General features: G+C 42.7%; 1 protein-coding gene across 6 annotated transcripts in view; it reads left to right on the forward strand.

Moving 5' to 3' along the window:
* The window catches only part of wnk1a (WNK lysine deficient protein kinase 1a), a 32,818-nt gene extending 10,646 nt beyond the window's left edge, over positions 1 to 22,172 (forward strand). For 2 of the 6 annotated variants that reach the window (XM_031564177.2, XM_031564178.2), the window contains exons 3-26: positions 716 to 888; positions 1,112 to 1,332; positions 2,878 to 3,035; positions 7,130 to 7,218; positions 7,376 to 7,595; positions 7,830 to 8,211; positions 8,840 to 8,997; positions 9,309 to 9,389; positions 10,226 to 10,309; positions 12,094 to 12,177; positions 12,281 to 12,360; positions 12,564 to 12,717; positions 14,202 to 14,318; positions 15,106 to 15,219; positions 15,457 to 15,502; positions 15,624 to 15,767; positions 15,860 to 16,629; positions 16,726 to 16,762; positions 16,872 to 16,939; positions 17,142 to 17,569; positions 18,251 to 18,450; positions 18,532 to 18,651; positions 18,755 to 18,903; positions 19,976 to 22,172. In XM_031564177.2, coding sequence (XP_031420037.1) covers positions 716 to 888; positions 1,112 to 1,332; positions 2,878 to 3,035; positions 7,130 to 7,218; positions 7,376 to 7,595; positions 7,830 to 8,211; positions 8,840 to 8,997; positions 9,309 to 9,389; positions 10,226 to 10,309; positions 12,094 to 12,177; positions 12,281 to 12,360; positions 12,564 to 12,717; positions 14,202 to 14,318; positions 15,106 to 15,219; positions 15,457 to 15,502; positions 15,624 to 15,767; positions 15,860 to 16,629; positions 16,726 to 16,762; positions 16,872 to 16,939; positions 17,142 to 17,569; positions 18,251 to 18,450; positions 18,532 to 18,651; positions 18,755 to 18,903; positions 19,976 to 20,299 — 4,401 coding nt within the window. In that variant the 3' untranslated portion in view covers positions 20,300 to 22,172. The remainder of the gene's footprint in view (positions 1 to 715; positions 889 to 1,111; positions 1,333 to 2,877; positions 3,036 to 7,129; positions 7,219 to 7,375; positions 7,596 to 7,829; positions 8,212 to 8,839; positions 8,998 to 9,308; positions 9,390 to 10,225; positions 10,310 to 12,093; positions 12,178 to 12,280; positions 12,361 to 12,563; positions 12,718 to 14,201; positions 14,319 to 15,105; positions 15,220 to 15,456; positions 15,503 to 15,623; positions 15,768 to 15,859; positions 16,630 to 16,725; positions 16,763 to 16,871; positions 16,940 to 17,141; positions 17,570 to 18,250; positions 18,451 to 18,531; positions 18,652 to 18,754; positions 18,904 to 19,975) is intronic. The other 4 variants (XM_031564179.2, XM_031564180.2, XM_031564182.2 and 1 more) reach the window with 4 other exon arrangements.
* The last annotated feature ends 101 nt before the right edge of the window (positions 22,173 to 22,273 follow it).

The raw sequence follows: 22,273 nt of genomic DNA on the forward strand, positions 1-22,273 counted from the left end.
CCAAGTGCAACCCTTGTAGACAAGGCTCTCTCGGCTCACGTTACAGCAGTACTCCAGGCGTACTTTAGACTCTCATACAGTAGGCTCTCTGCTGGTCACGCAGAGCTTTCTCTGTGTCTCTGACTCATGCAGTAGGCTCTCTGCTGGTCACACAGAGCTTTCTCTGTCTCTCTGACTCTCATACAGTAGGCTCTCTGCTGGTCACGCACAGCTTTCTCTGTGTCTCTGACTCTCATACAGTAGGCTCTCTGCTGGTCACGCAGAGCTTTCTCTGTCTCTCTGACTCATGCAGTAGGCTCTCTGCTGGTCACGCAGAGCTTTCTCTGTCTCTGACTCATGCAGTAGGCTCTCTGCTGGTCACGCAGAGCTTTCTCTGTGTCTCTGACTCATGCAGTAGGCTCTCTGCTGGTCACGCACAGCTTTCTCTGTGTCTCTCTGTTGGCTCCATTTTCTCTTTGTGATGGAGGCATTTGAACTGTGAACATTCAGCTTTTTCCATTTCAAAATAAAAGCTACTGTTTTTCAATAAGTAATTTAAGTTCTGGAGGAACAAACTGCGCGACCCATTTAGAATGATTCTGTGACCCACCAGTTGAGACACTGCCTTAAAATAAGTGTACTACAGGTCTATTTATTTCATATTGATTTCAACTTTTAAGTTGTTAGATAAAAAGTACCTTATACACAAAGACTTTGATTTTCTTCATCTTCGCAGGATCGTAAGCTGACCAAGACTGAGCGGCAGCGCTTCAAGGAGGAGGCCAGTATGCTTAAGGGCCTTCAGCACCCCAACATCGTGCGCTTCTATGATTTCTGGGAGTCACCCGCCAAGGGCAAGAAATGCATTGTCCTGGTGACTGAACTTATGACCTCTGGCACCCTGAAAACGTGAGTGAACCCTTTACCTTCTCTAAACAGAAATGTTTGCATTAATCACAACTGTCTCTTTGTTTGGTAGAAGGGCCCATATAAACAGTCTTTTAAAGATGTATTAAGGTATCTCAGCATAGTGGCTTTAAAAAAAAAAAAAAACAGATTTCCAAGCCCTTGTTGATTGTGATTGTCCATTTTGGAGGTCTGTAAATGCTTAGTAAAGGTAAATATTTCCCAGATACCTGAAACGGTTCAAGGAGATGAAGATCAAAGTCTTGCGCAGCTGGTGCCGGCAGATCCTGAAGGGCCTCCACTTCCTCCACACGAGGACGCCCCCTATAATCCACCGTGACCTCAAGTGTGACAACATCTTTATCACTGGTCCTACTGGCTCTGTCAAGATTGGTGACCTGGGTCTCGCCACGCTGAAGAGAGCCTCGTTTGCCAAGAGTGTTATAGGTAGGGCTCAGTACATGAAGTGCACAAATTGGGGGGGGAAAAAGAAACTGTTGGCTCATTTCTGCTGCATAAGGGCAAATCACATGTTTCATGAGGTTCTTCTCTTCTTCTTCCTCTGAAGTGTCTTATAACAGTGTGGTGTGAGAGCAGACCACAGTGTTTCCCCGACCTCTCAAAAGCACAGCTAACCAGGGCTCTGGCTCATGGAAGGCGAAGTCAGACCATTCTTTCTTCTCCTTTTAGGTTCAAAATAAGTCTGTCCCTCTGTTATGCCTCCATGCTTAAGACCATTATTTCAGGTACCTACTCAGAGTAAGTAGCCCCCTTGAATTCCAACACCAGTGAAACATTCATAGTTGTATTGTGGCTTGTCTACAGGCAAAACCAGTTCTGTTCTTTGCAAAGGGATAGCACAAAAACTAGAGGTGAGCCCTGGGTATTTCAGGTACTGGAAATTCACGTTGTCCTGTGGTTTGGAAATGTGTGGTCTGTTTCTTCAAATGTCACTAAGCCTGATGCCAGTACATTTGTTTATTTCTCTGTTTGAAAGGATTTTCTGAAAGTGTCCATTGTTGTTTTTTGCCATGTTTGGTTCTGATTCAGTGTCACGTCCATAGGTGCAACACATCTCTGCGCATGACCTGTGCAACAGCTTTTAATATTTTTGTATTTATTTAATACACGGGACGCTTTAGCCTCTAACTGCAGCTTTTCCCCTATTCTGCTTGAAGGCTTAATTAATATACCTCAGTACAGGCAGTCAGTAAGTATTCAGGAAATGGGCCCGGTAAGTGCACTGGTACCATGTGACACATTTCAAAATTTATCACAAATTTAAGGAGTTTTTCTGTGTAAGGCCTTTTATTTCTGGGATTTTTTTTTTCATTAATTCAGAGTTGTTGTGCAGAGCCAAACTGGGTAAGAACTAGCAATGGAGTCTTTTTTTTAATTATTATTATTATTATTATTATTTTCTCAACTTAACCAGTTTCTCTTGAACAGGTAGAAGAAAAAGGTAAGTGTTTCAAAAGGTGAATTTGTGTCTTGAAGGTAAGATCTTCATGGATTGCTTCCATGGCTAGCCTTTTGTTATACTATGTGGTAGACATAGGAGGCCCTGGCCACTGGCAGTTTCACTTGATTGTTCTATTTATTTAAAGTGATCTCTCTTTTGGCTAACATCCCACTTTTTCTCAGCCTGTTTCGCTTAGAGCGCAGTCTGCTGCTTTTGTACCATGGACTGGGGTAGGTCAGCTGGTCAGTCTGGGCCTCAGTTGGTTCTGCACACTAGTTCCATACAAAACCCAATTTTGAAGGCCTTACAGAGGGAAACTTTTACTTCATTCATTGCAGGTTAACTGAGGGCACCTTCCCCTTCCTCTTTTGCTTTCTTTCCCTTTTTTGCTATCCTTCTTTCCACTCTCCTCTTTCTCTTCTCACAGGTCACAGGCAACATCATCATCCTACTCCTCTCCTTCTCTCCTCTCCAATGAGGAGGATATTTTAGACAACTTCCAGAGTTCTGAATCGTTCTTTTGATTTAAGGTACCCCAGAGTTCATGGCTCCAGAGATGTATGAAGAGAAGTATGACGAGTCAGTGGATGTCTATGCCTTTGGGATGTGCATGCTGGAGATGGCTACTTCTGAGTACCCGTACTCCGAGTGCCAGAATGCGGCACAGATCTATCGCAGAGTTACCAGCGTAAGTCCCAACTCGCTACTGAAGGAGAGAGGGTCCCATTTATTTATCCTCGTTTTAACTTTTTTTGTTTTTGTCGTTCCCCACCCTCTTCTACCTAGTCATTTCTTGTGGCTTTTATCTCACTACTTTTTTTCCCAATTATTGGTAAGTGGTGCAGTATTGCCATTATCCCCAGTCTGCGTAGAGAATATTGACAGGGGTTTGAATAGTATGTCTTTGCCCTTCGCCTGGGAAAGCAGTGTGGGGACGTGTCATAATGTTTCTGAAGGAACAATATTTAGTACAGTTGCCTTTGTAAAAGATAGTGCATTTAAGCATAGACTCATTCTCAACACCAATAACTATAAAAATGTACAGCTTGAGCTCATTTCAAAAGTGAAGCGAAGGATCGAACCACAGTATGGAGCAGCCAAATATACTTCTGGGACTGTTACCCACCGGTGGGAATTTCTTTTCTTGTTGTCAAAACTCTGAGTTTTTGTCCTAGACATATAAAGAAAACCCACATGAACCTTGAACCCTTTTCTTTTAAAATATATACAGTTCGAAAATAAAATATGAATAAGCACTTTGTAAGGAGAATAGAGCAGATCTCTTGCACATTTCAGTCTGTGAGTGAGGTTTCTGCGCCTAAGGACCCACCCATTAGCAAATGACAGCTATTCATATGATAAGTAATGGTGATTCAGTGATCTCTATTGGGCCATGGTGTGGCGAGAACCTGTGGGGGTATGGGCCACAAAGACATTCCAGGGCCATTACGTAATGGCCATTGTCTTTGTCTGAGGTGTCCCAGGTAACTCATCTATATGCATTTGTAGGGACACACATTTTGGAGAGGCACAGGTCACTCTGCTATTATAAATATGTAGTAGTGAAACCACATACACTTTCTGAATGCTAAACTCACATATGTATAGCCAACACCTATGTTTACAAGGTTCAGAGTTCAAAAGTCTTGGTCTGAAATCTTTACAATGTTTTTTTTGTACAAATTCTGAGCAGCTCTGAATGAAGGTTTTCGTAAGGGTGATTTTACATTTGATTTAAATACAATTTTATTTTACTACATTCCTTTTACTCTAATGTTATTGCTTATGTCTTCTATAACATAATCATATATGCCACTTGTGCATCAATACTTTTAGTTAGGGGAAATATACAAAAACATCAAGGCATGTTAAACTTCCTAAAAAAGTCAAACAGGCCTCTGTCCCTGAAGGGTTAAGGTCCGAGCAGACCAGACAGATTCTCTGATTCCAAAAAACAGTTACAGCGTAGAATCTGGCTCCAATTGGAACTTTTTGTCTTCAGTTTCTTCATAATGTAAGGGCATGACTCCATGCTGTCCATACTTTTTATAGTCATTGGTTGACACAATGCCTAATAACATAGTGTATTAAACAGCTCCTCAGAATGTTGCCAAAAGTTCCATTGATTTGAATGGGCCTCCCCAACGTTTGGAGGTCTGGTATTTCTTTATAAGGACCACTGCAAAAAAAACAATGGCCGTCTTTCATATATTTCCGCAAGTAGTTTGTTCATTTAACGTAGGTTATTGTGAATGGGTTGCTAAGCAACACTTGAAACTTTAAAGTTTTATTTGCGTGAATAACTATTTTGTCTTAGCTGAAGTCACAAAACTGCAAAAGATGTATTTTTGATGAATAGATAGATAGATACTTTATTAATCCAGAGGGAAATTTAGGTCATCCAGTAGTTTATACACTTAACTTAAAAACATACATACATAAGTCACATACACACAGGCAGAACATGTTCACAGGAAGGGGGATGTTTACAGATACAGAATAGATCTGCCCTATAGTACAGTGTGCATTGATTTGTGACAGTGTTGATGTCAACGAGGAAGGAAGTGCAGAGAGATAGTGTTCATGTGCTTGTATGGATAGTGCAAAGATAGCAAAGAATCCATGTCTCTGGCATTGATTTTTGTCGTTCATGTAGGTTTGAGCATGCATGAGAAGTTTGATGGGTATGACTGATTTGGTCCTTATTTGGGAACTTTTTAATTTTGACTTGCTAGTTTTTCTAGTATTTCTCTTCTATCACCTGCGCTCCAATCATATCATCATATTACCCTATGTGATGATATGATTGGAGCGCAGGTGATAGAAGAGAAATGCTAGTTTTTCTAGTATTTCTCTTCTATCACCTGCGCTCCAATCATATCATCATATTACCCTATGTGATGATATGATTGGAGCGCAGGTGATACAAGAGAAATACTAGAAAAACTAGCAAGTCAAAATTAAAAAGTTCCCAAATAAGGACTGCTGTAGGCTATATGTTACTCATAGACTTGTGTTTTCGCAAAAGGGATTAAAATGAATGGCTAATTAATTTACACATGTTTTTTATTTTATGAAGCACAAAAGGTGATGCAACACGTATCTGGGTCTTAAATTGCAGTTAGTACATACATCCAGACACTAATACAACATTCTAAAGCTCTAACACGTTTGTTTCTTCTGAAAACTGTGTTAAGGTATAGCTAAAAGTAGTCCACTCCAACTTTACTAAAAAAAAGTATCTCTTGGCGAACGTCCTAGCTAAGGACTTTATGGGAAACACCTTGAAACGTTAAGGTATAGCTTACAGTATAATGTACGAATGACAGCTTGAAGAAGGCGTTGGAAAACCTACCCCAGAATGTTCAGGTGAGATGAAGCGTAGAGCCCGTAGAGGTCATGGACACTTTAGAGTCCAGGCCAGGGCTTCCTGTTTTCTGAGTGTTCTGGCGGGCCAGCGACACCCTCCACTGTTGAGGTCGTAGACGTTGTGAGGCAAATCTATTTGCCAGGTTTGCGATGTTGCCAGCTTTGATCTGAAAGCTACTCTTGCTATTCTACTCTTGGTATTCTTGACTTTGGGTCTACTGTCATCAACAAGGTAGGTAAAATAAGCCTAAACTTTAGTGTCCCTGTTGCCACATAGCTTATTTTGGGTGTGGAAGAGCTTTACATTTCGATGAATATGGACTTTGGTAATCAGTCCTTTGCATCTCTGCCTGTCCTCACCATCAGTTCTGTGCAGTATTATCTGTCACCAAAACAAAACAACATATCAGTAAACAATAAAAAGAGGTTATCAAGCTTTAGATGTTTTCCGATTGTATCGCAGAGGTGTCTAAAACATTGTTTGTGACATTTCTGCACACTGTTGCATAACGGTTGTGATGACATTTGATTTTGAACCATCCCTAATAAGTTGTGAACTTCAGATGTTGCAGCTGCAGTCAGTCCACACGTAAAGCTTATTCATTGTGATTTTTGATTTTCCGTTAAGAAATGTATGCACAACAATATTTAGAGTGAAGCGTTCCAAACATCATAAGTGTAGGTCGCATATTTGTTCCCAGCTCAGGTACCTGCTGGCTAATTTACAGCACACCTACCCTTTCCCCTTTTGCTCACATTTGGACTTGTGCAGTGTGCTCTGTTTTTATTCATTTGTTGGACACTCAGCACAAGCCCTGTTGATCACTGTAGTGTGTGTATTCCGCACATGTCTTAAATGTCTGTTTTAAGACATGACTGTTTTTTTTTTCTCTGCAGTAAAGATGTAGTGCATCGTATATTTCTTTTCAGCAATTATATAATGGGAGACTTACTTGAGTGCCACTCTCAAACGTGTCTTTTCTGCTTTTAATGGTATACAGGTCAATTTAGAGCCTCCGTCTATACCCAGTTTCCTAACGGCCTATCAATCTGGAATACTCACAGTTCGACTTTATGTGTAACTGCTATCATCGCAGTAGGATTTTATCTTCGAGACCGGGTCAAATCAATATTTTTACTTTGCATTTTTGGTCTTAAATGGTTCATATGGATGGCCATTTCCTGTTACACAGTATGTTATAATGACTCAAGTCCTCAATGAATCGGAAGTCCAAGAGGGTGAATACCTAAAATGGTTCATTAAGTTTGTATCTATAAACAGCAAATACTATTTTGGGATGTACAAAATGACCAAGTTAAAACTTATTTTGTTTTTCATATTTTTAAGTCTCTGACCCTTCCATCTGACGATGCATTACCTGATTCAGGTTTTTTTGTGTTCCCCTGCTGCAGGGGGTGAAACCTGGCAGTTTTGACAAGGTAGCGTTCCCTGAAGTGAAGGAGATCATCGAGGGTTGCATCCGTCAACACAAAGATGAGAGGTAAAATCCATGCTTATTGTATGTCATTTTACATTTAGCTCTGTAGTTTAAAATTGAGATGTGTAACTGGTGTCAGTCGGGAGATGATTTTAGGTCCCTTTCGGTTTTCAGAACTTGTTACCTTTCTCCCCCTACTCTGTCCATTACTCCTTTGTAGGTATGCCATCAAAGACCTCCTGAACCACGCGTTCTTCCAAGAGGACACCGGTGTACGAGTGGAGTTAGCGGAGGAAGATGACGGTGTGGTGGTAGCCATTAAGCTCTGGCTGCGCATTGAAGATGTCAAAAAGCTCAAGGGGAAATACAAGGACAACGAAGCCATTGAATTCTCTTTTGACCTCCTGAAGGATGTTCCAGAGGACGTGGCTCAGGAAATGGTGGGGCCAAAATAGCATTGCATTGTTTCAATCTGTTTATCCAATTGCGATTTTATGATTAGTAAAGATTCCTAAATAACTGTTACCTCCTTCACACATTGAATCTTAATTTATTTGTTTAATGAATTGGAGAATGAACCTGTATTTCAGTGTCACAAGTTGAAAAGTGTGTCATAAGCAGTCTCATGGAACACCAAGCAAAATGATGACATGCTGTATTTGTGTATTTTCCAGGTGGAGTCTGGTTACGTCTGTGACGGTGACCATAAGACTATGGCCAAGGCCATCAAAGACAGAGTGGCTCAGATCTGTCGGAAGCGGGAGATAAGGCAGCTGGTGCGAGAGGGACTGGAGAGGAGGAAGCAGCAGGGGGAGGACTCGGCGGAGCAACAGAGGGAACTTCAGCAAGCAGCACTGGCTGCCTCTGCCCCTGCCCCAGTGGCTGCCCCTGCCCCTGCCCCAGCCCCAGTGGCTGCCCCTGCCCCTGCCCCTGCCCCAGTGGCTGCCCCTGCCCCTGCCCCTGCCCCAGTGTCTGTCCCTGCAGCAGTTCAGACAGAGTTGGAGGAGCCTGAGGCAGACCAGCATCTATTCCAGCAAAATGCTGCTCCTATCACGAGTATGTGTCACCACATTAATGTGTTTGTTTTGTGTTACAAACCACTGAAATTACTGATACATGTGCAACAAATGTGCCTCGACTGCTGCTGGCTAGAGCTATGAAATGCATTTGGTGCATAGGGAGGAGAGAATGGACCACACTGTGTTTGGTTAGCAGAACATAATACACACTACGGTGATGATGCATTCATTCAAGACATCATTTCCACATTTTTGTGCCTAAAACGGACCTGTTTGTAGAACGAAGACTTGCCACCACTTACTGAGTCCCTTAGATCCATACCTCTCATGGTCGAGCTAGCATAATCTTGGCCTGTTGAGCCTTACCTTTGTAAAATCACATCACACATTTGTCAGATGTAAACAATTCAGATTTCAAAATATTGTAAAGAATGATGTATCATTTATTAGGCATGATGATGATGTTGAATGATAAGATGTTCAGTAGCCCTAAAAAAAGATCTATAGTTGGAATTGATACAAAGACATGAATGTAAACAAAGCTTTGTGTATTTGCATAATTTACATAGTAGAGATGGAAAACCCAATAGAAGTTCTAGCACTTTTATTGTGAAGAGTTCATGGGTGTTGCATTGTTGCCTACTGTTATCCTTGATGTGTAATAGCCATGGAGACGGCTCAGGGTTCCATGATCCTGACGGAATCCCACCCGCCAGCCATGTCCCACAGCTACATGCCGGCACAGCAGCCTCCCCCCACAGGCACAGCACAGGGGCCCCCAGCCCAGATGCCCCTGCAGCACAACACAGGCCAGACAGTCATGGTGAGTCACACAGAGCTTACCAAACTGGCATGTTTTTCAGTTTTCAGTGATTTAACAATAGTAGAATGGATTCATGCAAAGGATCTGAACTTTTCTAGAATTGAATAGTTTGCTTTCAAGTATAATATGTGTGAAAAAGCATTTTGGTTACTCAAACAATAGTTATGCTTCTTGTGAGTCTTTTACAACTTAGAATGCAGAACCTCATTAAATATTGTTCCTAACACTAATGAAGACCTTTTACTTAGAATAGTGAAGAGTTCTGCATTGGTGTGTGATCGTGATGGCAAGGTTTCTGTTTCTGGCTTTAGCAGTCTCAGGTCCCTGTGCCACAAACCTCCAGCACCCTTCCTGTTGTTCCAAGCGGCCAGAGTGGAGCACCACTGCAGCAGGTAACCACGGCTACGATGCCTTTATTGTCTTCCCAACAGGTTTAGAATTGGCACCTGTTTGCCTATTTAACTTCCAATCCAACAGATGTTTGCTTAGAAGAGCTTGAAGAACAGTTGTAGCTTAAGAATATCAAAACCCCATCTATGGAGGTCAGTTTTTTATGACCAATAACAGACAGGATCAATAAACTCTTATGGAGAGTTAGAAGTTGCATGTAAAAGGTTTTACTATGACCGAAGTCTCTGTTGCTATTGTTGTGGTTCTACACTAAATTTGTATGACCAAGACACTTCATAACAGTTTGTTTGCTATACAACTGTAAAGGATTAAATCGTCAACTCCGTAAATCCACTGGGTATATTAAGGTGTTTTCCACTGCGGGGACTCATGGCCTGCATATTTGGCGGTTCTTGTAAACGTTTGTGCCACTTGTAAGTGCCCCAAGTTTCTGCAGTGGAAAACCGCCTAAACACGCCATTATAGTAGGGAACAAACATTGAGGCATGGCTGTCTGAAGTACCTCATTAGGTAGTTATCCCATTCAGGGTTTTTTTTTTTATCTCAGTTGTATTTTTCAAATAATATATCAGTATCCAAGAAAATATATCAATAAATATATAAAAAAAATATATTCAATAAATGATTGATGGAAAATCCAAACTAGTACTCTGTGACCGAGAGGAGGAGTTCAAAGAGAGGTCACTAGATGGAAGGGGAAAGGGCAGCTGTGATGTCCTCACTAAGTGTTGGACCATTCTTGCTTCCTTCTTATTCTCTTCCTTTCTGCTTGGTCTCCCCTCGGGCCTCTGCTGTTCACCTCGGTGTGTCACTGCAGCACCAGCCACACCATGAGGACGGCACTGCAGCCCACAGCTCAAACACACAAAGTCAAACACTGCAGGGAACACTGCTACAGCAGGTAAAGGGGAGCGCAGTAGCACTCATTTGTTGCTCTTTGAGAGTGGAGTGCTTCAGTCTTCAGTATCAGGCTATGCTACATGGAATGCTCATTTTGGATCAGATTATTGGTTAATATGTTTTTGTTGATTGGTGGTCTTGGGTCTGTTTGGTTTAGCATGGCTAACCAGTGGCAGTCTGGTTTCTAGTGCTTCACTTCTTCTTCTTAAGACACAATAAGCATGTGGCCCATGATGGGTGCTTCTCCCTGATTGGACATGGCTACCCTCTAAGTGTATTCTATCTGTCCACTTTCATCTCAATGTACTCATGAATAGGGGTCAACCACCATGCATCGCTGGCCATTTTTGGTAATTGATGGCAAAGGAGGGCCGAAAACGAATAGACAACACACTCTTGCGGTTGTGATGACAAGTAAAAAAGTAAAAATCCTGATGGATTTCTCTTCTAGAAAGCTAAAATAGTGATAAAGGGTTTTCCTGCATGAGATTAAGCTAAATATTATGCAGAAGTCTGTATATCAATCAGAGAACAAGTTAATTGTGTTTAATCGGTGCCTTCAGATGACCAACTATACACTGCCTTTTAGGAATGGCTATTATGCTATTAATGTGTATTCTAAGCAGGAAATCTTACAATTACAAATGAAGTACAGAAATATAACTGCAAGTAGTTGAACTAATATAAATTTAGAGCCAAAGCCTGACACTTGAAATACAAAAAACATTTGACTTGTCTTAAATGAAACCAATCTGATTTACTGGGGGATAGAAGTTTTGTATTGTCTCCAGGAAATACCATGTAAGGAGACAGAACTTAGAGAAATGACTAAATCCTCCAAGCCTCTGATTGCTTGAGGACACTCCTCCTCACTCATAAGGCATAAACAGTCAACTGACACAAAGTACAAAGTATTTAGACTAGGTTAAGCTCTTTTTCGTATAACTCTTGAAGGAAATATGGGTGCACATAAACTGGGAAATAGTTTAACATTTGAGTTGTAATTTAGTTCAGAAGACACTGAGTTTTGCAATGACTTTCTATGTACTCATTTGTGTTGTCTTCATGCACTATAGAATGATGCACATTTCACAGTCTGTCTTTTCCTCTTTATGGATAATACATGATGTACACTTTTGTGAGAACAATAGTGAGACTGAGCCAGGGTGCAAATGTCAAAGTTGAAATAATGTTGCTTCCCTTGGAGCATGTGCAAATCTTCGCCTGACCTTCACTTTTCCAGATATCTTATTTTAGGGACACTAATACCACCTCCCTTTGCCTCTGACCACTCTCAAACAGTCTACCTGTTTCTTCATCTTATTCTGCAGTGATGTTGGTTATAATAACATAGGGGAGAGAGAGGCATAGAAAGCTAAGACCACCCTCCATATACTGAGCCCATCCCTGTGTTTTACCATGGCATTCTGTTCCGAAGGGGGCCCTCTCCCCACTCACTTCCTGTCTCCTCTTTGCTCACCCCTAACCCCCATTCAAAAAAAGGAAGGAAATCAGTTTGGTTCCTTAGAGCGTGTTACTCCGAGCCGTTTGGCAATAGAAATCTGAAATAGTTAATTGCCTTAGTACCAGATTTTATTACTACCATTCCAAATAAGATGATGCATTGGTTGACCTCTACCTGCAAACTCATCTGCCTGTTCCATGCCTTCTGTCTGTCTGTCTGTCTGTCTGTCTGTCTGTCTGTCTGTCTGTCTGTCTGTCTGTCTGTCTGTCTGTCTGTCTGTCTCTTTCTCTGCATGCTGCCTCTTCTTGCATGGCTGTAAGACATGGGCTAATGAGCTGAGCCCTCCTGTTTTCTCTCCGCCGCCGAACGCTGAGTATCTCTATTTCCTCTATCAGGCTGTTCAGGTACACTTGTGCAGATCTGTGCTGTGTTCTAAACATAGTGCGCTGGGCCCTGTGCTCTTATGTGTGTTGTGCCTCATGCTCTGTTTGTCTGTCCTTTTTTTAGACGTCTGTGGGTGTACTGCAGTCTTTGACAGTGGAGCAGACAGCCGCACAACCAGGAGTGATTGCGACCTCCACTGAAGGGTAAGAGCTATTCTCTTCCCAGTGTTATGAGATGATCATATGAAGGGTAAGAGCTATTCTCTTCCCAGTGTTATGAGATGATCATATGAAGGGTAAGGGTTATTCTCTTCCCAGTGTTATGAGATGATCGTATGAAGTATGGCTGTTAAAAGGTGTGGTTTATGTGGGCCATTAAAATGAAATGAAATGTGTTTTCCCTTCAGTGGTCTCTCAGATGCTGCGTCTGGCTTGAGTGATGGCAACGACGGCACGGGAGGCCGGCACGAGGGCCGCTCCATGAAGCGACATCATCGCCGATCTGTACGCAGTCGCTCACGCCACGAAAAGACCCCCAAAGCCAAGCTTGATGTGCTGAATGTAAGGCACCTGTTATGACACACTTAGTCAAGAAACATTTTCAACTATGGGTTTTGAAAATTCTTTGGGTTTTCTAGGGAAAATGAAATGAACAGAACAGGTAAAAATGACTGATATAGCAGCTATAAAATAGGTCTACTGCTTCTGATGTGTGCATACATTGTGTATCTGTGTATCTTGTTGTGCACTTGCTCTACAAGGGAAGGGGAGAGGGTAAATAGCAGACATGCAGTGTTAAAGTAACACTATGCAACAATTTTACACTTTTAGAGGTATGGTTTTAAAGGCTACTAGTTTTGGAATCAATCAATCAAACTTTATTTGTGTTAACTTTTTATTGAATGACATCGGCCATACTGTCCATCCCAAGCAGATTACGGGCAGTATATTTACACTTCATTTAAACAATCAAGCTTTTGAGCGAGCTAATTAATGGTTAGTCAATGTTAACTGATGGGCTTGCTACTGAGCTGCTTGTTGCTAGGGACTACTATAGGATAACCATGTTTACTCCAATCCAGCACTCTGTAAATAGATTGACAGTCCGTTCCATTTCTCCACGAATTAACAAACAATTTAACTGTCATTATTTTAGCTTCTGAAATTTGATTTTAGGGATTAGTAACACCATTACTGCCAGCGTTGGGTTAAGGCCGAAATATACTTCTACGACTCTGTTACTCCGTGGTCACGTAGTTGCCTCGACGGACTCGTTTTCATTTATGGTTCTCCGACGGTTGTGGGTGTTGTAAAGCATTAAACGAAAAAAAAAAAAAAGATGGCGGCGGACCAAACTCTGTAGATGGTCGTATTTGTACATAAAAGTTGTTTGTTTGACTTTTTTTTTTTTTGCTTAGATTTTTTTAAAGTTTCCGAGAAATAGACACTGCAATGTAAAAAAAACATTATTGTAACTGAAAAATACATCTGAGGGGATTTGCGTGGTGTCTGAGCCAGCTATCTAATGTTGGCATACTACTCACAAGGTAAACAGCGATGTATTGACGGATTGATTAAAAAATGTGGAAGGTGCACGTCAGGCCACGGAGAGGTCCTCGGAGAGGGTTTGCAAAGTCGGAGAGGGCTCTCCGTGTCTGTGTCTCCGAAAACAGACGACCATAAATTGCGCTTTACTCTGAGAGCCCATTTTCGCCACAGTCACTGGCGCTTCTTCTGGTACAAAATGGTATGAGGGAGGACGATACCGCTATAGCTGCATGCTAACTAGTAGATATCTGGGCAACACAGTGCAAAGGCGTTCTTGACTTAACATCAAAGCTGTTATTTCTTCCCATGCTGTTTCTATTTCTGGTTAATTTATGAATGTTTTAAACAAAATGATGTACATATAGCACCTAAAATAAACCTGTCCTGGTTTACAACTACAATTTTTCTTCTTAGGTCACTATATGGTAGACCCATGTAATGGCACTGATTGTGCCATCTTTGTTTTCATTATGTTTTTTTTTGTTTTCACTTTGCAGATTTCGCACAATGGAGACAGAGTGGCTGAATGCCAGTTGGAAACACACAACCGGAAAATGGTGACTTTCAAATTCGACTTGGATGGTGATAATCCAGAAGAAATAGCACAAATAATGGTACGTGGCACTATTGTATGTGTGTCTGTCTCTGATATCATGGTTCCCATGATATTGGCATATGATGTCAGTTGTTCCTTAAGCAATATGACCCTAGAGTGGGATTGGTAAAGGACGTCCCCAAGGGAGAGTGGGATTGGTAAAGGACGTCCCCAAGGGAGAGTGGGGTTGGTAAAGGACGTCCCCAAGGCTGGGATTCGGCCGTAGGAACGAGGCCGGTGGCCAAGTGCTGCTGGTAACCACAGCCATGAGGATATCCTTTACCAACACCATGAGCACGAGTGTCTTATTGCTTTATACAACAGTGTACTACCGACTAACTGAGTTTGTGTTTTCGTGTTTAATTTCTTTTGTTTTGTTTATTCATTCTCCATCCCAGAAATAGTTCCAACCTGACTTTTTGGCTTCAAGCGTTGCCAAGCAATGAATACTGTCATTCTGCTGCCAAGTTGAATCAGAGACGCTATTTGTGCACATTAATCTACACTCACCTGTTCATGTTCATTTGTACATTGCCCCTACTACATCCGCTTCCATTCCTCACTCGAAAACTGTCAAATGTAATGGGATAAAATGGCTGCCTGCCGTTGTGCTCGCCTGCTTTGAATGAATGGAACGTTGTACAGTTCAGCAGTTCAAGTCTATCAAACGCAGAGTGAATACTAGCTCTGAAGAGTCAGAGTGGGGTTGGGCCAGGATCCCAACTGCCTCTTGTCCACTCCGAAATAAATAAATTGTTCGACCAGACCTAACAGTTATATAATACGTGTTTTGCAATCGGTCCTAGGTTCAGAGTGAGTTCATTCTGGAGAGTGAACGGGAGTCTTTCATTGAGCAAGTGCGGGAGGTCATCGAAATGGCTGATGGTGGAGAGGGCATGCTGAAAGAAGGCTATACCCAGGTATGATGAAATGTGGAATATGACCAACTCTACCTTAACTTGATAGACTAACCATCTGGTGTCTACTAAAACTGCTTACACTCTCAAATGAACTCTCTGAAGATGAAAACCAACACAGCAGATAATGGTACTATGCATTTTTCAACTAAGGCAGGGAGCCAAGGGGAGTTCATGTGTGTTAAAGTGTTAATTTCATACCATACCATGGTTAAGAGTATAATTTCATTCTTCCTCCAGGTTCTGGAACCGCAAATCCCTGAGATATCGACTCCACACAGACTTGGTAAAGCTCTTCCTGATTATTTCATGGTGATCATGTAATTGTTCAGTTGGAGAATGGAATGGACCACTGCACTGGTGACGCATGGTTGACCCATGGTTGACCCATCCCTTCTCTCTTCCAGGTGAGCCTCCAAGTCTGGTTGCCCAGGTGGTTCACTCGGCTGGCCGCCGCTTCATTGTCAGCCCTGTTCCTGAGTCCCGGCTCAGAGAGTCATACTTTGGACACCCATCAGCTAACAAGTCATTTGGGGACGATGGAACACCAGGTTTTATGCTCTCTCAGACCTTAATATCTTTGAGAAGATACTGGTGAGATGTTGGTGTAGTTTTCTTGATTTGTCCTTTGTTGTGCTCTCAGGCCAAGATCCAAGTTCAACTACTCGTGCCGCCTCAAGCAGTGTGCAGAATGAGCAGAGCAATGTTGCCCTCAGCTCTTACCCTGCCTCATCTCAGCAGACTCTCCCAACTCCAGCCAGCAGTGGGTTGGCCCCGAACCCTGGTCTGGATTGCACACGGGCTCCAGACGCCTCCAGCCACAGCAGCTCTTCAGCAGGGCCAGGCCCAATGTCTCCACCATCTGTCCTTCCAGCACAGACAGGGAGGGTCTCTCCAACACAACTTGCACCAGGCTCAGATTTCACCCCACAGCCTCAACCTGCAAGGCCTGTTGCCAGTGCTCTTCCAGTCTCTGCAGAGACTAGCAGTGCTATGGCAAACATGAGTGGCATTAACACGGAGCAGGTGTCCTCCATGCCCGCTGCCTCGGGCATACCCTCGGGGCCACAGGTGCCCAGCGTACAGCAGCCCGTCCCATCAGCAGCCATACCCAGCCAGACTCCAGCTATGTGTGGGGAGAGCGAGGGCGAGTCCCAGTCTAAGTCCCCTGGCATTGAGGACATCCACGCTCTGGACAAGAAGCTGCGCTCTCTTTTCATGGACCAGAATTCTGTGTCCAGCTCTTCCACCCTGGCAGACAATATAGCCTCTGACTCCTTGTCCTCCCCGCCCAGCACAATGACCTCCTCCTCTCCTATGGGGGGTTCCAACCAGATGCTGCAGTCCAGTCTGTCTCTCTCCAGTGGGCTGCCCGACACGGCCTCTATTCCCACACCAGCACAAGCAGGAGTGGTCAGTTTCAACTCTGCATCGCATTTATAAGAATTATTTTGTTGATTTCATGTGGTGTTAATAAAATTAAATATGTTTTTCTTTTTTGTTTTCAAGTCCTCTGCGAGTGCTTCCGTCCAAGATGGACAGTTAGGTATGTATAAGCGAGAGAATGGCCACCCGTTAGCTAAGTGTTTCCTCTTATTTGAATATTGTAATTGTCAGCTCTTTTAAATCGGTTACTTTATCTATTTTATCTCCAGCTGTTCCTGGGGACCAGCAGCCTACAATTCCACCCACTACTGGTGGCTTCCAACTTGGACGCTTTCAGGTCTGTGCAGTTTTACATATGTTCAAATTATTAAGTTAAAATTAAGTATACATTTTTAGTAGTCAAATTTTTTTTTAAAGATTGAGCTGTTTGTCTTTTGAGGAAATAGATTTTATGATTATGATGAACCTATCAAATCTACACGTACCTGATTTGTTATGAAAAATGTACTTAATGTATTTAATGTACCTTCCCATCTCAGGTTTCTGTGGCATCAGTTGAGGCCCAAAGCACTGTCCCTGAGCCCTCAACCATAGGCTCATCATCCTCAGCCACTCCATCGACGTCCTCCTCTTCCTCCTCCTCCTCCTCATCCTCCTCCCTCTCAAGCCCAGAGAACACACTACACAGATCTCACAATCTGCCCAAACCAGTTATCAAACCGGATGCCGAGCCTGCCCACACCACTATTGGCAGGTTCCAGGTCATGGTTAGCTCCGGCAACAAAGTGGGTCAGGCCACAGAAGAGACCTCGACTCCCGACACCCAAAACTGTGCAGCTGTGGGCTCACACACCAAGACCCCTTCACCCAGCCAGCCCACCGCCTGCAACTACTACATCAGCAGTGACAATGACTCTGAGCCAGAAGACGAGACCTTAAAGAGGGAGGTCACACAGCTCAGGGAGAGGTCAGTCTCATGATCTAGACGAGGCTCTGGCATTCACACCTCTACTGCCACAGCTCGAACATTTGACCATTCACTGAGAGGGCATTGAAATGTGACCACCATTTTGTTTTTATACAGCATAAAAGCTGCCCTGACACTCCTGGTGCTTAATTCAATTCAATTCAATTCAATTAAATTGTATTTATATAGCGCCATAACAATACAATTGTCTCTAGGCGCTTGCTTAGAACTCTGAAAACATAGGAAAGGCTTCCTTTTCATTTTGGTGCCAGTCTCACAGGATATGATTTCTCCAGTATTCCATACAGGGCTCCTGTTCAAGACTATTACTGCTATTTCCATTTAGCCCCTATTGGAGGTAGAATTCACAGCGTAGGAAAGGGCTTAGAAGAACTTTGTCATTTGGTCCATAATGCAAGAAATCGCACCCTAGAGATCAGATTGGAAGTTGAAAACTTCATTCAGGAGATGGTTTTGTGAGCAATAGTCTTGGGGAATATTCAACATTTGATGCGCCAGCGCTGATCTCAGTGCTTTTTAAGAACACTTTCAACCATTTCTTCTTGAACCACACCTTCAACACATTTCTGTGCCTTTGCACATGGAACAAGAGCCTTAGTGTTAAATGGTAACAGTTCTGTATAACAGTTATAATCGTAAGGTTGTGTTTTTTCCCCCCAGACATATGGTAGAGATCCATGACTTACACCTTCGCCAGAAGGGGGAGATCGACGCCCTGTTTTCCCGGCTGGGCAGATCCCCACCTTCAGTGGTAGCACCGCCTACCATGAACATGTCTGGTGGCAGACGCAGGATCACCAAAGGCAAAAATTGCAAGTCTGGGAAAAGTGTGAGTGCTCAGGCCAGCCCTCAGCACACAGGTATGTCTGGCTCTCACACCTCTTACTCATTTGATATATTCAGCCCTGTTGAGCCGGCTTCAGGACCATTTCACTGTTTAGGTAAGAAACTGACAGGCCAAAGTGGGCAGGCTCCAGCATCAGTGACAACGGTTGGAGGGACAAGCAACAACACTACTACTACTACTACTACAGCATTCAGTCAGAGTGCCCCTTCACAGAGTAAGTCACAAGTGTTTCTGTGTTGTTATTTTTGTTTAAAATTATGTTTTTTTTTTTTTTTTTTTTAATGTATTGACTGGATGCCCACAACCTTTTTGAACAGGTCCAAACACCAATGGAACAGGACACGCGCCAGGCCATGGCCAGGGTCATGCTCCTGCCAGTCAGAGCTCTGGCACCTTCACAGATGACCTCCATCAGCTGGTGGACAACTGGGCACGAGATGCCATAAGTCTTGCACAAGTCAAAAAGGTGCCCAAACAGAACGCTCAAGGCCATGAAGTTAGAATGAGCCCCTCACTTTTATGCGGTAGAGCTCCAGAACGATTCCAGTAAATGTGTTGGGTTTAGAGGTTGCTGTCTTAAGCCCTGTTTTACAAAACACAATAAAAAGTCATTTCATTCAGAAGACTGCAATGGAATACTATGTTCTCCCTTTAACTGGGCCATTAGTGCATGCTATGGAGACTTGTGGGCCACCCCCAATCATTACAGAATAAAGTCTGAAGGCGCCATTATGCTTGAGTGATTAGTCATTGCCTGCGCAAACTGTGATGTCAGCATAGCGTCATAACCTTTTATAGGCATATAGTAGCGATTTTACCCGCTACACTATTCTAGACGACGGGTGTCGCTGCGGAGAAAAATACCATCTTAACCACTGGAAGAGGTCATGTGCTGAATAAAGCACAGTGAAGCATGTCATTATAGTTCAACTGTATAGCCAATATTCATTTGTGGATTAAACTGGACAGATCCTGAACATTTGTTTAGTATTTCTGTCCATTGCTAGTTGCCAGCAAAACTAGCCTGTTAATGTCGGTTAAACGGTTTTCATCAGGAAAAGACGTTATTTGTAAAGTTTTGAGCCTCAAGTCTTCATCAGGCAAGACGATGAACCACACAAACTAATTTGCTAGCATCGTTCAACAAGTTCATACACTATCAAAACAAATAGTTGTGTGTCAGAGAGCAGGGAATCAAACACCTTATCAGACAAGTTAGCAAAGTATTTGTTCATCTTGTAGCTGTCCATGTTGTGAATGCGCTACCTGCACCAGGTTACTAAAATTGGGAGGCGTGCGACCAGCCGAAAACGGCACCAAACTGACAGCTGAAATGATGGCACTATTTGCCCACCATGTGCAAGGACTGCTTCGGCGAGCATAAACTCCCTTAGAGGTTTATGGGGTTGTCTGGTGTCAGGTCATAAAGCAATGTCAGGAAAGGTTTTCAGGCTTCTTATAATTCTCATAATGTCCTATAAATTCAATCTGATATTAATCAATTCATTTAATGTATGATTTTCCCCCTCTCTCTGCAGTCGATCCCCCGCAAGTTTTCAGCTCCAGGCCAGCTCTGCTCCCTAGGAGGTCCCATGGCTGCTCCTGTTGTCCCGCCGTCAGCCCCAGGCTCTCGTAAGGGCTCCCTGTGCATGGCACCTCAGCAGTTTGGCTACCCCTGCACCCCGTACAGTGGCACCAACCAGTGGGCCAATCCTACAGGGTCTTCACAAGCGGGCTTGTTGGGGGCAATGCCGCCTGCAGCTCCACCCGTCTCCCTGCAGCAAGGCTTCCACATTGGCACCAACCACAAATCCAGCGGTGGCAGCAGCAGCAATGCTGGGAGAACTACCCAAGCTAATTGAAATCAGAGAGCGGCAGCATTACAGTGGTCATGATTAGGATTGTATACCAGTACCCTCACTCATATACATATATAAACGCACCAGGAACGTGATTTGAGAAGCCGATCTGAGCAGGGTTTGGAGATTGTAACTTGTAAGGTGGTAATGAAATGTGTATGGAGCATGTAGAGGAAGAATGGTTTTGAATGAACTGGCGACACTTTTGAAGATAATGGAAAACTCCCCAACTCTCATGTTTATGATCATACATAGTGCACAGGATTTCCTTTTGTTGCCATCTATCTCATTTGTGGTGGGTAGAATGCAAATAGTTCGACTTCACTGACTCCTATTTAATCTTTTTGAGTATTTACCATCCATCCGTGACATAGAGGAAGCCTTCTTGTTGGTGTATATCTGGCTGGCATGATTAGTGTGGCTGAGTTGGTTTGGCAGACTAGGATGAAGTGAGGATTGAGCTGTAGGTGTCTGTTGAGATGGAGGCCCACTGTGGAAGAGTGCATGAGAGAAACCATAAGGCCATAGATGACAAGCTGAACAAGACTAGTAGGCACACACCGTGGAGGGCATTTTAGATTTATTTCTGTATTACTATATGTGAATCATGGAAAACATTAGGTGACATTGTTTACTTAGAAGACTTCTATATTGTCACTTTATACTGAAATGGTAAACCACATAGAGATATGTGCAATTGGGGGGGGGGGGGAAATGAAAAAAGGATTCTGAACACAATTGTCCAGTTTTATTATGTGTATATATGAACATATTTTTCATTATTGAGGTGTTGTGTATCTTATTGACACAAATGAACCCCCCCCTCCCCTCCTACACACACTTTTGCCTGCTCATATTCATGAGATAACATTGACCCTGGATACTTGAGCAGGAATATGAAGTCAATATAGGTTGTTGATTTGCTCAGCCTTACAGGTTTGGCAGATCTGTGGGGTGCCTTGGAAACACTTTTGTATTGATTGCCCTATCAGACCTTTGGAGTTAAACTTATCTACCCTTGAAGCACACAGGGATGCTGTACGTTTCCCATAATTGTTCTCTGAAGCAATACTGTCATTCATATATTAGCCATACTGACAATACACATTCCCTTAAGCTATGTATTGTATGACAACTATGTATGGGTATGTAACTTATAAAAAAAAAAAAACTGGACCTGATTTCAAGAACTGGTGTAAATTAGTACCTTGAACTTATTTGAAAAATATCAGGTGCATTTTCGATGGACATGCATGGTTGAGGTTAACATGATCTGATTTGATTTACTCTGTAGACTTGTCTCTAGGCACAGAGTAAACAGAACAGTATTACAGTTTTTGTTCCGTGTTTCTTTTCTCAACCCCTAAGCATGTGCCATTCCAACACACAGAAGTGACCTCGTCGTTCACCTCTGAATTACACAGCTTGACTTCTCTAGAGAAGATTATAGTTACTGCAATGCAGAATTCACGCCAGTTAGACTTCGTATTTGTAACACACTGAAAGGGATATTGTTACGCATACATGTTTTTGATGTGAGTGCACAGATTTGCCTTCAGCTTTTTTAGCTTTAGTCTAAAAGAAACACTGACATACCACTACCATTTTTTTCCTCCAGAGTTGCTGTTGTGAATCATACCATAATACATTTACCCATACTTTTGCCAGGTTTGCATGCATTCTGTCCCACAATAACAAGGCTAAGACTTCACAAGCAAATACAGAAAATCCATACTGTTAACTATTGTATTTTTATTTTGCTCAGTTTTGATCGCTTTGTCTGGGTCTGTGTGGTTACTCAAGTCTGGTTTTGTGTGAACATTGTATAATTTGTGTATATATAAAGATTAATAAAAATAAAGATTTCTGGTTACAATGTCTGTCTACCACACTGTTTCTTCACCTCTCACATTATAGGTGGTGATTTAAAAACTCAACACAAAGAGTACCTTGAATAACTTATTTATTAAGAAGAAC

The sequence above is a fragment of the Clupea harengus genome, chromosome 3 (genome assembly GCF_900700415.2).
Source record: "Clupea harengus chromosome 3, Ch_v2.0.2, whole genome shotgun sequence".
NCBI classification, from domain to species: Eukaryota; Metazoa; Chordata; class Actinopteri; order Clupeiformes; family Clupeidae; genus Clupea; species Clupea harengus.